Source organism: Punica granatum, chromosome 7, assembly GCF_007655135.1.
Source record: "Punica granatum isolate Tunisia-2019 chromosome 7, ASM765513v2, whole genome shotgun sequence".
NCBI lineage: Eukaryota > Viridiplantae > Streptophyta > Magnoliopsida > Myrtales > Lythraceae > Punica > Punica granatum.
The window spans coordinates 22,060,384-22,079,445 of record NC_045133.1 but is presented as its reverse complement, the minus strand read 5'-3'; the positions used below and the strand labels follow the sequence as shown (position 1 = coordinate 22,079,445).

The window sequence follows — 19,062 nt, the reverse complement described above, 5'->3', positions numbered from 1 at the left end:
AGTTCCCCCATGACGACCAAAAGCCATTGCCTGGAAAGTATGAATATCAACCACTATCATCGATCCAGATCTGAAGAAAAAGCATAGTCAAAATTAAAATTGGACAATCATGAACTCATGAATTAAAAAAAAAAAGGGGTTAAAAATGAAGAATAATAGTACAGATATAACAGCCAAGATTTGGAACACGACCGATCAAACTCTCCAGTTTCATGTAGCTCCTATTGATGAACCTTATATGACCAAGGATTCTGTACAAATATGTGACCAACTAATTAGAGCCCCAGGGACAGATAAACATAAAAAAAATCACAATAATTCACCGAAATTGAATTGGTCCAGTCCAGTTATTAGAAAAAAGTGTAATCCAAACAGAAGCCTCTCAGAAATCCTAAGACTCCTACCATCATCAAAAGGCTTGATTGTACATCCAGGTATCAGTCCAAATCTTTTTTTGGGAATCAGTCCAAATCTGATGCAAAAGCATGGACAAAATTAAAACTGGAACAAGCATGATCGTTCTAGGTCCGGGGAAGCTTAAAAATTGAAGAATGAGAACCATATCAAATTTCACAGCCGAGATTAGAACACAAAACCGATAAAATCTCCAGCTTCATGCAGCTTCTAACTTATGCATGAGACCTCATTTAGTTATCTGCACAAATAGGCGATCCCCTAATCAGAACTCCAGGAAGAAAGCAAGGCAAAAAAATTCACAAAACTTCACCGAAATTGAGTTATAGTAAAAAAGGAGATCAAAGCAGAAGCTCCTCAGATATCCTAGACTCCATCGGTCGCTCGCAAGACTTGATTAAAGAATTTGCATAGTAGGCATAATCTACCAATATATCCCAGTCGAACAAGCATTTATTCACAATCAACCAGAAAGGAAATCGAAGATTAAGGAGTGTAAAAAGGAGTAATCGATCAGAAAGCCCCGGAGATGATCATAAGCCTTCGCCCATAAAGCATAAGCATGATTCTCAACTGCTATTAACCAATTTGAATCTGATGCAAAAAGAACGCAAGAGTGAAACTGGAATAATCATGTAACGACCAATCTGAGGTGGAGAAAAGTTATAAAAATGAAGAATGAGAATTGATCAGAGTGAACAGCCAAGATTAGAACATGAAACCGATCTCCAGTTGCATGCAGCTCCCATCTCAAGCAAGAGTTATACAATAAAGGAATCTGCACAAGTACGTGATCCAACAATCAGACCTATGGACAAGGTAACATCGAAGATCACAACAAATCACCGAACTCAGAGAGTCAAATCCAGTTATTGGAAGAACGGATAATCCAAACAGAAGCTTCTCAGAAATCCTAGACTCTGCTGATCCACTACATGCCTCAACTATGTGATCTGCGGAAAATGCACAATAATCTAGCAATCAATCCCAGTCGGGTACGGTTATTTAATCACAATCAATCGGAATGGAAATAGAAGCTTAAGGAGTGTAGAGAGGAAAGTCAATCAGAGAGCCCCTGAGACGATGATGAGATGATGAGCCCTTCCTCAGAAAGCACAAGCATGATGCAATGGCTACTGATCAATCTGAATCTGATGCAAAAAGCGCGGACAAAATTGAAATAGGAACAATCATGATGATCAATCTGAGGTGGTGAAAACCATGAAACCGAAGAATGAGAATAGATCAGATTGAACAGCCAAGATTAGAACGCAAAACCGATCAATCTCCAGTTGCATGCAGCTTTCATCTCAAGCATGAACTGCGAAAAAGGAATCTGCACGAATACATTATCCATCAATCAGCGCTCCGGGTCGAGAAAGCAACTTTAACAATCACGAGAATTCATCATAGTCGAAGGGTCAAATCCAGATATTGGAAGGAAGGAGGATCCAATCCAAGCAGAAGCTTCCCGGAAGCAACAGGTCCGGGCTCAGCTCAGCTGATCTAACACAATGCTTGATCAAGGAATCTGCGTGAATAATCCACCGATAAATCCCCATCGAACATGAAAATCAATCGGAACAGAAACTAAAGCTCGAGTTTGGAATGGAATTATCAATCAGATCAGAGCCCCCGAGACGATCATAAGCTTTTGCCCAAAAAGCATAACATGTTTAACCACCACCACCGATCCCCATCTGACACAAAACAATGGACTTGGGATAAACAATATAAAGTCGAAAGGCGAATAATCAGATCAAACAATCCAGATCAGAACACAAAACCAATCAAATCTCCGGCGACGTGTGGCTCCAATCTCAAGGACGAACTACGATAAAGAATCTGCACGAATACGTTATCCAGCAATCAGAGCTCCAGGTTGACAAAGCAACTTCAGCAATCACAAATTTCATCGAAATCAGAGAGTCATTCAGTTATCGGAGGAAAGGAGGATCCGATCCAAATCCAAACTGAAGCTTCTCGCAAGCTCTAAACTCAGATGATCGCCCAAACGGCTTGATCGAGCAATCTGCGCAGAACGCATAATCCATCGATAAAATCCCAGACGGCGAAAATTCACACAATCAATCGGAGGAAAAACTGAAGCTTAGGGAGTTTAGGAATGAATTTATGGATCAAGAGAGCCCCGATGCGATCGCAAGCCTCCACCGGAGAAGCACAAGAACGACTCTCAACCACCATCATCGATCAGAATCTGACAGAAAACCACAGACGAAATTGAAACCGCAACCGCCATGATGATCATCAATCTAAGATCGTAAAGGAAACCGGAAAATCAGAGCACGAAAACGACGAAGAAAACGAGAACGAGGCAGCGGACGAAGGAATTGGGAGGGGAGTGGGGGCGGTTATTTATAGGAGGAGGGTGGGCAGAAGGTCGGTGGAGATGAGACGGTTGGATTGGGATGGACGGTGAAGATCTAATCTTAAGGTAGGCATTTAGCTGTGGGCGCGTTGGATCAACGGTAATAGGCCGTGAGCTGGAAGCAGCGTAGTCCACTGTGGCGTGGGATGCAAGCAGCGGGAAGGATATCCTGCAACGCGTTCACGTGTGGACCGTCAAACTCGGTCAGCGAATTTTTTTTTTTTGTAGATTTTCTATTTTTAATTTTGATAATTTTTACTTATCCAAAAAAATAATTTTTTTTTCAAATTTTTAACTACTTTATTTATCAGTGTGAATTCTAATTATCAAAAAGAAAAAGAAAGCATGAATTTTGTTGGGCCACGGCCCACTGTAATTCATTAGATTTTGAAAAATTTTGAAATTGTTTCGAATTTTTGGATTTTTATTTCACATACTTTCTTGAGTCTATTTTCAATATCTTCTGATGATAGTGTTTTCAATGATATTCGTTTAATCTTTTAAATTTATAATTTTTGAGTCTATCAAATTTTCTCTCAGTATGGGGTTTTGGTTTTTCAATTTTGTCGAATAGATATGGGTTTTTCAATTTTCAATTATAAAGAGTTTTTCATTAATTTAGATGAGATTGATTAGTTATAAAATATATATATATATATATAATTCTAATTTCCCAACGCTCACCCAAATTTCATGAGTTTTGTAATTTTTAATATTTTCTGAAGAATTACAATATCGATGAGATATTTCATAATTTTTTTCTAAACTTTTCAGTATTATTTCATTAGGTTCATAGGTTTTCTTATAACGAATACAACGGATGAAAAGTATTTCCTTTCATTAGGTTAACGGAAAGCAATTGCAACTCTTTCTGTGGTTACAAATCAAAAGAGGAATGGAGGGGGAGGGGAAGGAAAGGGAGGGGGTGAGATGGAAAATTTTAATCATCATATATTTAAATATGCTTAGTAAGGGAAGGAAAAGCCGGAAAGGCAAGGAAGAAATTTTTATTTTATTTTATTTGAATATATGATAGTAAACACAGGGCCGAGAGAATTTTAAATTAAATGATAATATTCTCCCCTTCATGGAATTTACTCGGAAAAAAATTCGCACTTCGCCGCATATAGACTTTCTGAAATAATTATACCTCTTTAAGACTATTTTAAATTCGAAATCATTATAACTTTTGCCTCTTATTTTGTTTGTAATATAATTTCATCATATAATATATTTATATACTCATAGTATACGAAAAATGCTATGTCATGATACTAATGTTGAAAAAAATAAAGAAAATATAATTTTTATGAAAATTTCATTATTATATGTAATATATATTAATTTCAACACCTTAAAATATATATATTCTTTACAATAACTTCTTTGATTAATATTTTCATAAAAAAAAATTATTCTAGCATTTTTATAAAGTGCTATAAATAGATTTTATAGATATAGATAGTATAAATACTTTTCTTCAAAACTTGGAACTCACGAAAGAATGAGAAAATAAAAAATAATATAATAAAAATAAAGAAGGAGTAGATAAGAGGATTATATGGAATTGTGTTCGTGGTACGGGTATAAGGGAAAACTATATCTATTGGCAGTATAGAAAGATTAGAGGGCCATTTTTAAAACCCATTATCTACTTTGTATTTTTAATTATTGAGAAAATAATATAAAATTTTAAAATAAATTATTTAGAGTACTATTTCCATTCATTCATTATCTAAATAATATATAATTTGAAACCCGAAAAAAAAATCTTGTTATATCCTCATAGATGATTTAGTTAGTTTAAAAGAACTCATTAGAATTATTTTTAATACATATAAGTACAGATAGATAGATACAGATCACCTATATTAACTTGAATACTTTAAAAATATATTTTCTCCGCAATAGCTTCTTTAATTTACATTGTCCATAAAAAACTTATTTTAGTATTTTCATAAAATTCTATAAAATTTTATGGCTTTCATTTTTACCTTTTATTACTACTAACACAATCCCATGAAACCCTCTAATTAACTACTTTCATTTTCATCATATTTATTTCATCATTTTTCTTTGAGTTCCGATTATGGAAGAAAATATAAATTTTTTTATATGTAAATTTTAAGAATACTTATTCTTCATTTTTCCTTTGTTTAAAAAAATAATAAAATAAGATAAAGAATCTTGATCTCTTTTCACATGGACACCTTAGGAGAGCTTCTAAAAGCTCTCCTTTAGTTAAGAGGAGGAGATTAGCTAAAAAAGAAATGAATAATTTAATCCTTTTAATAAATTCAAAAATTTTAAATTAGCCACAAATTATGGTCCAAAGAAAATATAACCTCAATTTTCTTTACCCTCCGTAAAAATCATATCCTTGAAAATATTTTCTTCCTCTCCTTTCACCTCAATCCAAACACGGTTTAAGATTCCACCGAACACAATGCTCTAAGTTTTTTTTTTTTCCTTTCTTTTTTTTCCTTTACCCAGCAATCAGTAGGCATCTGAAACAGAAATAAGACCACCTCACTACACATCAGTTACCCTTTACAAAGAATATGACCAATTAGCATGCTCTCTGCCGACCTGTTCACGAAAAGAGAATAGAAAGAATCGATCGAAGAATCAGCTTCTTCAAGGAGAATCAACGTGTCTTTATCAACGGCTTAGCCTTACGTATGTGGCCAATGCTGTTAACGAGATCCTTGCGGGTGCAGACTGGGAACATGTTAATGTTCTTCAGCACCTTCAACCGCCAGAGAACGTATGGGAAGCTCAGCTGGTCGCGAGAAGTGAACCGGACCACCTCGTTGAACCACAGGCACATGAACAGATTAGTCACTGGTGTGTGCTCCCTCACGATGACCGAGGCTTCGGATAGAGCTACACAGACCAATAACGGGGATGATGATCAGAGAACAACTTCACCATATTTGAATCTCTTACACATGAGAACCGAAGCTTCAAATTGAATAACTGTACTTTTAACTCCAGAATTGAATCTTGATAATCAGAACAATTTTTGAATTGCCACGTCGGCCCAAAGATTGTTGCAAGATATGTAATCTCCAGTGACAAAAGTCAGTTGTTGTCCACAACTCTCATAAATGCCAACATGGGAATTAAAGAACAAGAAGCCCTTGCCAGTTAACTTTGTTAGTGCAATTTATGTTCAATTATAGAGGTGCACAATCCAGAAATAACATTGCAAGTACCTTTTTTGCCATTAAATCTTTTATCCTCGGGAAGGCCATCCTGGCGGTACTGAGTCAGTTGAACCTCAACCTCTTCTGGGGTGGCTTTGTTCTTTCTGACAACAGCCTTAGCTTCGTCATACACGCTGCTACGAGCTCCATGCTCGGAAATGGCCAGTACCGAATTTGACCGCCAGAGAAGAGCTTCCAACACACCCATGGGGTCCCTCCTGAACTGAGACTTCGAGTCGACCCATATAGAGTACTTTGCTCGAGGAAAGAGGCGGTGGCCTAACATCTGCTTACAGCAAAACCAGATAAAGTCTCTTAAGTAATCATAAGATATGAATTCACATACAGAAAGTGATATAGATGAGCCTTGCGAGGATCTTATCCCTCATCCCATCATCTCTTCACAACAGCATTATATAGCTTAAATAACCACCCTATCCAGCAAACCATGTTCCCAATCTGATCATTAGCGATAATGTTCAAACCATCAGAAAACTACAAACCAGCCAACATAATCCGTAACTGATTGGGTGATGAAGTACCTTTGGAATTTTTCCATTCAATCTTTGGTCTGTAAATGGGAGATCATTCACAACCACAATGCGCCACTTCCCAATAAATCGATCCTCTCCAACTTTATGCCCCTCTGATTCTTGAGTCGCGAGAGTGATTGTATCCCAGAAAGCAACATAACAAACCTGCATCCATCCACTACTGCATTATGCACTTTAAGGTACTAACTCTGTTTACAGAAGTAACACGCTTTGCATCACAGGTGCAGACCTTGCTAAGAGATGACTCCTCCATCCCAATAGGCTGATAAAGATTGTCTCCACCACCAAAAGCACAAGTAGCTACTACAGCTTGGCAAGATTCCATGTAATGTTTATCCTCATCAGATATCTTGAATCCCCCATTTTCACTGTAAAAACCGCAATGTACTTTAACAATCTCATTCACCTGTAAGAAGTAAAACTGGGGGAAATGAGCAACAACAATCCAGTATATGCTAATCCATGCTTCCCCATTTTACAAAGAGGAAGATGATGATCCTAGGATGCTAGAGCAAACAGGAAGCAAAAAGAAAAGCTCAGCACCTTAAAACTTTTTTCCCGCTGCTCAAAAGTTTGATTCCCTGTAAACAGATTGAATCTCGTAACTTCACTTTGCTGCTGCGGAAATATGACTTTCCCATCATCATATGATGCATCATTCTCTGACTTGTATACCACATTTTTGATAGGACTGGAGGACTCTTTTGTTGAAGGGATATCCAGAAGCTGAATTTCTTCTGGGGGTAGGAGCTTCAAGCACCCTGATATGACTCACAAGCATCACACATTTAGCAACCTCAATTTCAAGAATTTATCAAATGCTTAAGTTATAGTGCATAGTGCACCAACAAATATCTTACTGCCAATGAGCCATGCTTAAGCTACAATGTGATTCAATCATTTTGATACATCTCCTATCTCTAGCATTTACAGGACTTTCGATGGCAACGCATAAGAAACCTATCATTCATAATAAGATAAGTGAATTCCATTAAGAAACACTGGAAAGTCGTACAAAATACATTCCCGAAATTGGCAGAAAACAAAAGTCTGCCCCCAAGGAGAAGGAAAGAGAATATCTTCCCGGTCCCTTCTCATCAGATACTCCTGACGTATACGAAGGAGTTCAAATACTACATAAAATTTCCCACCGTTCCCACCTTCGCTCCTCTAATCTAACTATCAGACACAAAGCTCTATACGGGATTCAATTCTCTGAAAAGCAACCTTTGCAGCAGATATGTCTACAAAGATTATACGATTGACTCCGAAAGATAACCTCTTCTATGCCACCAGGAATAGCAACCTTGCAGTTGTAAGTTAAATAAGTAGATGAATGCCCTGTCAAAGAGTTTGCTCTTTCAACAGAACAAGAAACTGGGAAGAAATGAGGAATAGCCGAAGGTGCCCGAGAACTAAAGCAATCTGCTCGGACTATTTATAGAATCAAAGCAGTTTACCGGACGAAGCTAACTTACAACTACCTTATACTTTAATCATCTGACAGCCTTCTAATATATAGTTGCATAGCCAATTCCTCGAGCATAATGTACTGTAATGGCCAATCCGATCATTACAACAATGATCCTCGAATTAACAGCAAAACAAAAGGATGCTCGAACTAACAGTGGACACCACGAAAAACCAAAATCCCGAATGCAGAATCAGAATGAACAATGCAGAAGAAGAGGGTTCAGAGTGAGTGAAATTCCAGCAGCTGAAGAGCTTCAAGTAGCATTCATTACTACTGCGATCAAGCAAACAGACCGTGACAACATAGAAGGACAGATAGATGAACAGCTTACGCTCTCTGACACCGCGGACGACATGGGTGGTCGGATCAAGCCGATCCAAGTTTGCCTCCGGCCGCTTCTCCACGCCAGGCTTCTTGCTGACCCGCGAGTCGGATCCCATCCTCGCGCTCTCTGCCTCACTGTCTCCGGAACTCAAGCCCCGCCCAATCCGGGACGCCTCGAACAGGAGCAGCCCAGCGGCAGGGACGAGGACGAGGAAGAGCCAGTACTTCGCGAGCACCCTCCTGGCCCGCCGGGTCCACTCAGCCCTGACTCGGGGGCCGCTGTGCTTCTTTCGCTTCCTCCTGACCCGGACCCGCATCCGGCCGAGCTCGTCCGGCTCGTCGTCGGAGACGGATATTGCTATGCCGTTGTTGCCGAACATTGCGAGCTGAGCGCTTGAATTGAACGGTCGGAAGGGCCCGCAGAGTGAGAGCTGAGGATCTTGGGAGGGATTCGAAACCTCGATCGCTCCGACTCTAACGCATACAGTTGGGTTCGGTAATGGCGCACGAGCTCCTTCCCTTTTCCACTTCTTCACGGTCGATTGCTCAACCGTAATTATTGTTCACTGATTACTGATACCGAACATCATCAAATCAAATTATTAAAATTAGTGCAAATTATGCCTAAAATTAACTTCTCAAAAAGTGATTATGGCGGATTTCCATAGTCTTAAAAAATGGAAAAGGTGGATTTGAAGTTTGTGCTAGATCTGAAAATTCATAAGAATGGTGTGTTTTTTTTTTTATTTTTTTGTGTAATCTATCCAAAAAAGTTATCGCGAGGTCTCGATAGAATGAAAAGTTGTTACATTAGGTGAAATCCCGACTCAGTTATAGATATTGCAGGGTTAACATATCGATCGTGGCTGTAAGCAAGTTCACGAGCACCAGTGATGCATGATGCCAGCACGGTGTCGGACTTGCAGTCGGGGAAATAACCATCTGATCTGATAAGTCGGGTAACTTGTAACACTATCTCGAACATTATGGGAGAAAAGGGTCTGTGTGGTCCGTGCCGTACTCCCCCGATGGCAGAAACTAAAGAGATGGTTCATTCCGCTCAGCACGCGGTTACTGAGACAATGGATCAACGGTCGTAGTAATTATCAGCGATGAAAGAGAGCAAAGAAGAGCCAAGGATGTCAAGATTGCAGTTGATCTGTCGAATGTTTGAAACTTGCTCCGGCCGTAACATTAGTCGAGACTCCAAATGCCATTAATCCAATAGAAGTTCCAAAGAAAGGAAAACAAAATCAAATTGCAGAAAGCACTGCTGCTAGGTGCTGGCTAGATACAACAGAGCAGTTATTCCCACCCCCGTTACGACTCGAAATAATGTCACTATCGGCTCAACCTTCTACATTTCGAAAAGTCACCCAGCAGGCCATCAAAAATCGAGATACTTTATGAAACGTCTTGCTCTTGGCGTTGTCGACATGATCCGGGAAATGAAATGGCGCTTCACTGCTATCTCTAACTAAGTAATCTTTGCACCGCTGGCCTTCGGGTGATCACTGGTCTAACGATCCTCCCCATCTCTTCACTCTGTCTCCTGCTTCCTCGGCCTGGAAATTCAGCCATGAAGGAAATGGTAAATTAAACTTGCTTAGAATACGTTTAGGCCGAAAATCCCGACAACAAATAGAAAAGAGTAAGAGAGCTACTTACTTCTCTCCTCCAGTTGGTTATCGAGGTGACGACGATCAAGATCAATGTCTGCAGACAGATGCCTCCAATCATGCCCGACCAAATACCCTGCAATCCCACACGTTTGGAAATTCAGATTTAAGGATGAAAAAGATCGAATGAGCTCAATAAGGTAACGATTTATCCTATCAAGCGAATGAAACATGTGTAAGTTACTAACCATGACCCCAAAACCGAATGTGAAACCAAGGAGGATACCAGCAGGCAACCCCACGATGTAGTAGCACCCGATGTTGATGTATGCAACAAGCCATTGCCACCCAGCTCCAACAGCGACACCTTCACGAATCAAAACCCAGAGGAGCTTTTACAATGAAAGAAACTGACACGGTCCTGAGTTTTGCGATAGAACCGCTTGTGACTGAAATGTAATGCATTGTTTGGGATACTTACCAGATAGGACGGGCTGGAGACTGTTCAGGAGCACAGTGACCCCTAGCAAGATGGCAAGTTTAGTTGTTTCTGCGGCAACGGCATCGCTGCTCGTGAAGAGGTACGGGAAGATGTCTCTTGTGCCGAAGACGACACACATGCAGATAACTCCGATGGTTACAGAGGTCACCGAGACGACTGCCACTGCGAACTTAGCCAGTCGGGCATTGCCGGCTCCAAGCTCATTTGACACCCTCACACTGTTAAGATGTACAAGGTCAGTTTTGGCGTATAAATTATCTGTTCCTCGATTGGACAAGAGAATTCACGAATGCTTTAACTTTTGGAGAATTGCGCAGGACGAGAAGAGTCTCACCTGATTGCAGCATTGAATCCGAGTGCAATCATCGCATCCCATCCTTGTATGTTCATGCTGCATAACAGGAAAGATTAAGTCATTAGCCTTCGAAAATTGGGCAGCTCCATAGTTGATAAAAAAAGAAGAAAACCGAAATGTCTCGTCCGGCTGAGTCCAAAGTGTTAGAAAACATCTCCAAATAGACCAAACATGAGGGAGCATCTTACCAAATAGAGATGGCATCAACCGGTATCAGAGGGTTTGGGAGGCGTCCCGTGATCACCACCAATATCATCAAGTACCAGAATTCCAAGCTGTAATAAACCACAGAAAATAGATTAAACGAAAAACCGAAAAATATCATCAATATCAAAGCTGACAAAACAGTTAACACGAAAATTATGTAGCGATGGAATTGCATTCCCTTCTGACATAACCGAAAAAGAATCAGTTCTTAATTTTTGCAGTACTGATTGGGTAATCATATCTTACCATAACATGACTGCAGAGGCCAGGGAGAGCTTGACGAAGCCCCACAAGTCAGCAAAGGCCAGCCAAGAGAAGCCGCTCCAGGCGCCATCCGATTTGGTGATGAAGATGTAGAGGAGCTGGCCAATGATGATGAGCCACCATGAGGTGTTGAGCATGACGGCCGCTCCCACCAGTCCATACCCGAGCTTCAGTATGAACAGCCAGCTGAAGACGGCATGGAACACCAGCACGATCGCCGAGATCCACGCCATCACCATGACCTTCCTCTGCGACTGCAAGAACTTCTGTATGGGGAAGTTGAGGGCGTACGCGAATAGCTGCGGAAGCATCCATAATGCGAATCTTCCTGCACAGTGAAAAGCCGAGTCACTGGTAACAATACATAGGAGGAGTAATGTAACTAGCAAGATGGGCTGAGAAATCTGCAGTTGTAATTGACACGTGAATGTCCAGTTAGAGCAGACCAAAATACAGGGGTCAATTTGAGACAGTCGGTAAACTACAAGGGCTGAAACGAAATTAGCCTTGTCCTGGTAATATGAGTAGTCAAAACATTCAAAGGGCCTTTTAAATTGGGCCTAACGGCCCATAATTGAAGGCCTTCTACGGGCCTTAAGGCCCATTAATGATTGTCAACCCGGTGCTTGAGATGATGTAAAAACGGTTTAATGGATTTTTCGGCCACGCCATGTATCATATAGACCATAGATTTTAGGATTTATATGTGCCAAGCATATTGAAACATGTACTGACCAGCAGCTTCGGAAATTTCGGTGGTCTCCCCGATGAGCTCCAGGATAGGAGGAGCGAAGACGTAGATAGGGACCAGGAGGCAGGCGGTGGTCAACAGAATGACCCACGATCTCTGCATGTAGATACCGAGCATCCTGAGCCTTCCGGCACCGTACGCCTGCCCACATAACGTCTCCAGTGCACTTCCCATTCCCAACTGCACAGACAGAACCATCACTATTAGTCATTCATGAATGGTGCTAAAACTCGAGCAATATAAGTACCCTCCTTCTCCCCGTGCAACTAGATGATAGCGCGATCAGCCCGGTTTATCGAAACCAAATCAATGGTCCGTCAGTATACTATGACACAAGAAGTCTTACTCTATGGGCCTATTTGAAGGGATTCAGTTTCCTTGGTTATGGATTCATATTCCTCCTATCTGGGTTTGTCAGTGAATTGGGCAGAACAAAGCAGGTAGGTCCCTGCCCTACATTGTTCTAACTATGCAAAACTATATTCTGGCATTTCTAACTAGTTACATAAGAAAGCTTTTAGTAAACAGCTTACCATGACACCAAAGGCGAGACCGGCAATGACAGAGTTCTCGACAGACACAGCAGCGAGCTCAATCTCTCCGACAAGCCCGGCATAGGTCTGGGTTAGGGCGCCGAGGGAGTACTGGCAGATGGAGGTGAAGATGGCGGGGCCGGCGAGCTTCCAGAGCCTCTTGGACTCGATCCCGAACTCCCTGACTACGCTCCCCAACTTCTTCGACTCCCCGACATCGTGGAGGTCCCCATTGCTGTGGTTGTTGCTATTGTTCAGAAGTGGCGTCTCAATCCCCATCGCACCCGAACCACCACCACGAAAACTGGCTTCTCCTCCTTCGGGCCTTCTCTTATGTGGAGGATAGCAATGGAGGTCTAAGGTGTACGAGGAGGTTTGTATGTATGTATTTATGAAGGGGAGGTGTTGGGATTTAAGGAGGGGTTTTGTCGTTGTTTTTTTGGGGTTGAAATTGAAAATGTTGCTTTGCTTTTTAATTAGGAGGGAGCTGTGGTTCTTTGTCCGACGGCCCGACCGGGTAGGTGAATTGATGGCCAATGTATTGGGCTGGTTGAAGGTTCGTTGCAGTTGGGGACATGGGAAGAAGAAGACTCTGAGATGGCTGAATTTTGCTTAGATTGACAGATGCACTATTTTGTACCCTTAATTTATTGTCCGAATCATCAGCTCGATTAGTTCATGCAATTCGATACTATTTTTTCTAAGGTCTCGAGTTTGAGTCTGAGAAAAATTCATGCTCGTAGAGCTTAACTTTTTAAGGACTGATTTAAATTTTCGGATATTAAAGTGCATATAAAATAAAATAGTGGCCGAATCTTTAACAGAAAAGAGAAAACAAACATCATCCAGTTACCAGTTCAAGGACAAAATGTTCACCAAATTGATCTGCCCCCATATTTCAGCACCATGCGATGCGCCTGGTCAGCTGTCATTCGCAATTCATGTAGGACCCCATGAAATTCTTTGCGTAGTTTGATACCTATTCGGTGAGATATGATATAGGTCGGAAAATATATCGCGTCGAGAACATAATGTAAAAACAAAGTAGACATAGAACTTTAGAAAAATTGATTGAATTATTGTGTTCGTCGCGGTTTACGATTAAAGTCTTTGGTGCATTCAGGTTAGTTCTTGACGATCACTATAACTGGACCTGTCTTCTGCTTTCAGGAAAAAAAAAAAGTGACTTATGAATCGTATTTCATCTTGAATATCAAAATTGATGTACGTATCTTCTTTTTTCTCAAATGATGTTCCCTCAAAATCTACTCTGGAGTGTATAGCACGAGTCAAATGTTGTGTGCAATCAAAATTGGTGCCCTTAAAAATAAAATCAAACGGACATCTCTACTAGCTAGTCCCAAGTACGAGCAACAATATTTCTCCGCCGCATTCTCGTCCCATACCCGATGCTTGATTTATCGGTTCGAATGAACATGATTTTCATGTGCAATACTATATGCTAATTTTTATATTTTTTTTCGATAAATAAACGGGGCCGAAGCTAGAAGCCAGAGTACGATTGAAACAAAACGAAGACCGACAATGATAGAATGTTTATTCGATGGAGTCGAGCTTCTGGCGGTTCCTACTTTCCCACGTCGCAGTTTTGCCGTTGAAGGCCGAAAGTCCAACCGAGCCCTCGCGGTCACGTCAATGAAGTTAGTTGCCAAGATTAATTACACCGGTAAGTCCAATAAATCCAAGCCTCTTATTATAGTCCACAATTTAATTATTAGAAACAAAACATGATTTCCTTTGACCTCTTTGACTTCGTCTCATGCCGTACGAGGATACGGCCCCGCTAGATGGTTCGCGCGGTCCTTCTTAATCGTCAGATCATTACTTCTGATGAACTTCATACTAATCCAATGTCGAAAAAAAAAACCCTAGTCGTGCAAAGAAACTGTGGCCTAAAAATGAAAATATATTACAATAGTACATACGTAATCATCCCTAACAAGAGCAATAATCTTTTAGGTGCATATACAATGACGTTTCTGATTTCCCAGGGTCTCGATGATACCCACTGATGAATTGATTGATTCTAAAACGATTAGGAATGTGTCGACCTCTGGAAACTTAACTCAAATTATGTAGACATGCATAATCCAAGATTTGCTCGTCAATAGCTAGGTACCGTTCGATATTGTCATCACGATTAAGGGGTTGCTCTCAGAATCGATTGATGTTAGTTCCGACCATCGAGTGGTTTAAAGATGATTATAATAAATAGGAAATCATCGCTGGGACAAAGAAAAAAAAAACAAAAAGAACACATAATAATTAATCAAAGGTCGTATTACTGCACGTTGTTAGAATTGTTAGGAAATATCTACGTGCATTAAATTCAACACTACAGATTCTATTGGTGTGGTGGCCGCACACCAAACTTACCAAAAGGAAGTGAGCTGATCAGTTAGTACAGCAATCTCCAATGAACCATCCATTCCCCTTTTTTCTTTCTTTTTCGGTAGATGAGGAGGCCGAGGCTTAAAACTATTAAAAAAAGAAAATCAACCCTATAGGATTAGTCCCATATAAATGGCATCATTTCCTTGGTGAAACTAAAGTTCGAATTATCCTTATATTTTGGTAAAGAAAACTTTTATTGGGCTACTTGCGGAACCTATTTAATAGGTTGCCCCATATCTGTTCGTGTGGATAATAGAGATATGAACCGGGAAGCATCATCATATATAGCTAAGGAAAAAAAGGAGGCCGAAGCTTATGTAAAGACTAACCATCATGAAAATAGAGGCGGGGTACTAGAGGATCCTAAAGATGTCCATGAAGAGTAATTTCCCGAATTCGAAACCGTGACGATAGAAATCATAGAGTTAATCCTAGTGATATATGAGCAATGATCACTTCGCTATTCAATCCGCGCGAGTGTTTTCCTCCCAACGTGTGTGTCGAACTTTGTCGATGTCGCAATCCTTAGTCAATAGCGAATGGATATTTTCTGTCGTTTATTTATTTATTTATTTATTTATTGTGGAAACTGCTTGAGATATTCTTTTCCCATGTACCAGAAATTTTCAACCCGAAAAAAAAAAAGGGTACCAGAAATTTAGGGAACATGTATTAAATAAATTCGTTTAATTGTTTTTCTCTAAAATAATGTTTGCTGGGGAGGCGAGCTAAAATTTTCGGTGGGGGAAGGAGAGGAACGGTAGATAAGTACACATATGGGACGACCAATGGCCATTTCCCATTTCGGTTAGAAGTCTTAACAAATGGATGGAGTGTCGGGGTCTATGACTCAAACTAAAAGTTCATTTTATTATTCTATGTCCCCGATCATGCCGCTTTCTTTACCAAACTAGTCGCGCCCCAAATTGTTTTGTATTTCCTCTCCCGTCATCACGAGAATTAGGTTTATTAATCGATCGGGATGCATAATTGTGGTGATATGTGCGTGTTAAGCTCTTACTACGTGTGTGGTTCGTGCGCGTTCCAATTAACAAAATGATGTGCGTGAAAACAAAAAGGAATATACTCCTCCTTAGAAGAGGCTATTTTCTTGACTTTGTACAACTTATATATAGTTTATCCAATATTGAAATGGACCAAAAGGCCGAGGAGCAATTGTCCCTCTTAAAATTGTGACGTTTTAAGAAAATTTATATATTATTTTTAAAATTATGATAAAATTTATTGCATTCGTCCATCCTAACTAATAAAAAGTACTTTTATATTCATTTTTTTGAGAATTTCGTCTCTCCTAAGTTGAAACTCTGGATCCGTATGTGATATTGTATATAAAAATTTAAAGTTAATTGGAAGATGCAAAAATGGGAAGAATACAACGGCACATGTTTTGCTCTGGAACTGGGTTCGATTTCATGCCTATTTATTTCTCCATCTATGGCTTTACACCTCTCTCGTAGTGGGAAAAATGGTTCATAACAAAATAAAGACAAAAACAGAATTTAAAAAAAAAAAAAAAAAAAAAGAAACATTGAAGCCTTACGTTAACATTAACCTGCCGTTAAGGACATCATGGGCCGGGTTAACGTTAAGGACAGCATGGGCTTCTTTTTCCAAACATGTATATGCAGGCCCCAAACAACCTCAGCTGGCCGAAACTAGGAAGTCTTCGGCCCGGAAAGCCGATACAGGCCGTCCGATCGACGCCCATTGGAACCAGAAGATAGCTAGGCGGCCAACGGTGGCGACGGTTGCTGCCTCACCATTTTAGGCGGTGGCAATTTTATTAAACAGGTTGTTCCAGTAAGAAATTATGTTTCTTTATGAAAAAAGGTAAAAGCCAATTCAGAGGGTAGGTAATCATCTAAACATTGGATACGCGATCGTTGTCAACCCAAAATCATTTGCGCCGAATTGGTAGCTTTACCGTGACCAAATATAGAAAACTTCGAAAATGACTTCCCTCGAGACAGGCAATGCCTTGAGACATGACAAAGACAAACTCAATCAAGATTACTAATAACCTGAACAGAAACCCACAAGAAATCTCAGTTGCCAGCTAGTCGTTCACTAGAAGAGGCATATACAATGATATCAATAATGACAGACAAAATAATATTACTTCATGAGAGATGATGCATGCGTATCATCTTCCATTGCCACAAGATTACTTGATACTATTCTTCCACTCGAATTAATATGCAGTATCTTCGTGCGCACGGGACGTTTAATTTAGGACTTACTTTGCAGTCACACATTTCATCTGTGCCCACTGCCGATGGTTCTATATAAGAGAGGGGCCGCCTTAGTTTCTTTATGTACCATTCACCCTTTTTATATATTAGAACTTCATGACATGTAATAGATTCGCGCATCGATGACACCCGTTGATTGTCGATCCTAATTATATATGTCAAATTAACTCATAGAATATTTTTAATCAGATAGTGTACTTAGTTTTCTAATGTTTAGTCACATCGATGGATCAATATCAGTCAAATCGTGTAAACAAATGAATAAGCTGTGGTATTAGAAATTGACAAGTTATTTGGTGAGCTTACCTTGCCACATGGTACGAGAAATCACTAATCAAATTGCATGAGGATAGGGATTTGGTGTTAATCATTTGGATAATTATCATAATTATTCTTCATTAAAGAATTCTGATTGATTCTTTCTCACCATGTCATTTAATGTAGGATTATCTAAAATTTTGTCTTACATAACACATAAAGCAACGGTAACTGATAAATATAGATATTGAGAATAAATGAAATAATTATCCTAGTTTTGGCCCAAATTAGATCCACTTTTGAAACTATTTCCTACAATAGATTTCTTTACAAACTATTTCACATAATAGACTTATACTACATTTCATTTACTTCTAGAGTCCCCGAATTTTTTTCATCATTTCATTTTACGTCCCTTTCCTAAATGTAAGAGAATGAAAAGTTACAATAAACTAAAAGGAGACATGATAGAACAAACGGAGAGAGGGGTGGTGGAGGCACCTAGAAGTGGGCATAGTTCGATTTATTTTGAAGAATCGTGCCGAAACGAAAATATAATTCAATTAGTTTCGGGGTATAAGCCCAAACTATAATAAGCTTATGAGGAAAACCAAGCAAAACATAACCGATTCTTCCATTCGGTTAATCGATTTTTTAGATTTTTAAAAGAATATTAAAAACTGGATAAAAATAAACAGGTTTCACTTGATAAGATGCAATTTTTACGGGTCAAATTTTAAATTAAAGTCATTTTTAGAGGATAATAGTGTTTTATTGATTTATTTTTTAATTTTTAAAAAATTTATTTAAAATGAAAGTCAGGCTTTATTTTAATTATTTTAGTATTTCTATTTAAAAATAATAATAATCTTGACCAAAGCCTTTTGGTTCAATGAATCGCATCTCAGCGAAGTGAATATAATAAGTCATTAATTGAACCTTTTTTTTTTGCTAAAATGTCGTTTTGAATTAAACTTGTTAACCAATTTGAATATTTTGATTCTTTTTTATTCGACTCGGTTCGGCGGTATAGTTTGAGTTTTTGGTCTTTTTACACATCTAGGGATCCCATCCGAACATCGATCACTACCATCACGAATGGATTGATCTTTCCTTTCTTTTTTAACTTTCCATGCTTCAACTTTTAGAAAGGGGCTTAAAATTAAACAATGAAAAAGTTTTAGCGTCTCTAAGAATAAATGAAAGATAGTATAAGTCTATTGTCATAAATAATTTATGAGGGAGTCTACAATGAGAAATAGTTTCAAAAATAGATCTAGTTTGGGCAAAAACTCTAATTTTCCAGTTAGTAGAATCATCATGACTAATATGTAAGAGAATGTGGATTATAATTCAAATAAATTGATTGATGATTGGTAGAGATATTATTATGGGTATGATTTATTATAATAGAAGTTGCTTCGAATTTCTAAAAAGAATTTTTATGCCATAGTCATGATAACAAAATAAAAGGACTATTATTTTTGTCACTATTTTTCCTTCTTTTTTTGCCACTTTTTG

At 39.2% G+C, this 19,062-nt stretch overlaps 2 protein-coding genes across 2 annotated transcripts; both read right to left on the bottom strand.

Moving 5' to 3' along the window:
• Positions 1–5,128: 5,128 nt before the first annotated feature.
• Positions 5,129–9,000, bottom strand: LOC116213912. The gene is made up of 6 exons (XM_031549054.1): positions 8,372–9,000; positions 7,110–7,327; positions 6,796–6,972; positions 6,555–6,710; positions 6,022–6,298; positions 5,129–5,689 (listed from the first exon to the last, which is right to left on the bottom strand). The coding sequence occupies exons 1-6, from the start codon at positions 8,742–8,744 to the stop codon at positions 5,451–5,453; spliced, it is 1,440 nt and encodes a 479-aa protein (XP_031404914.1). The 5' UTR covers positions 8,745–9,000; the 3' UTR covers positions 5,129–5,450.
• Positions 9,001–9,531: 531 nt separating this feature from the next.
• Positions 9,532–13,047, bottom strand: LOC116213911 (protein DETOXIFICATION 33-like). The gene is made up of 9 exons (XM_031549052.1): positions 12,596–13,047; positions 12,047–12,242; positions 11,294–11,639; positions 11,029–11,115; positions 10,820–10,876; positions 10,465–10,703; positions 10,232–10,350; positions 10,033–10,119; positions 9,532–9,929 (listed from the first exon to the last, which is right to left on the bottom strand). The coding sequence occupies exons 1-9, from the start codon at positions 12,872–12,874 to the stop codon at positions 9,876–9,878; spliced, it is 1,464 nt and encodes a 487-aa protein (XP_031404912.1). The 5' UTR covers positions 12,875–13,047; the 3' UTR covers positions 9,532–9,875.
• Between the last annotated feature and the right edge of the window lie 6,015 nt (positions 13,048–19,062).

Bases quoted from the DNA above. Each gene is read 5' to 3' on its own strand.
- LOC116213912 (XM_031549054.1), bottom strand. From the start codon at position 8,744: ATGTTCGGCAACAACGGCATAGCAATATCCGTCTCCGACGACGAGCCG. The intron at 6,973-7,109 runs GTGCTGAGCTTT...TACTTCTTACAG, and splicing joins AGCGGGAAAAAAGTTTTAAG to GTGAATGAGATTGTTAAAGT. The intron at 6,711-6,795 runs GTCTGCACCTGT...GGATGGATGCAG, and splicing joins AGGAGTCATCTCTTAGCAAG to GTTTGTTATGTTGCTTTCTG.
- LOC116213911 (XM_031549052.1), bottom strand. From the start codon at position 12,874: ATGGGGATTGAGACGCCACTTCTGAACAATAGCAACAACCACAGCAAT. The intron at 11,640-12,046 runs GTCAGTACATGT...TTCACTGTGCAG, and splicing joins CGAAATTTCCGAAGCTGCTG to GAAGATTCGCATTATGGATG. The intron at 10,120-10,231 runs GTTAGTAACTTA...GTGGGATTGCAG, and splicing joins CATTCGGTTTTGGGGTCATG to GGTATTTGGTCGGGCATGAT.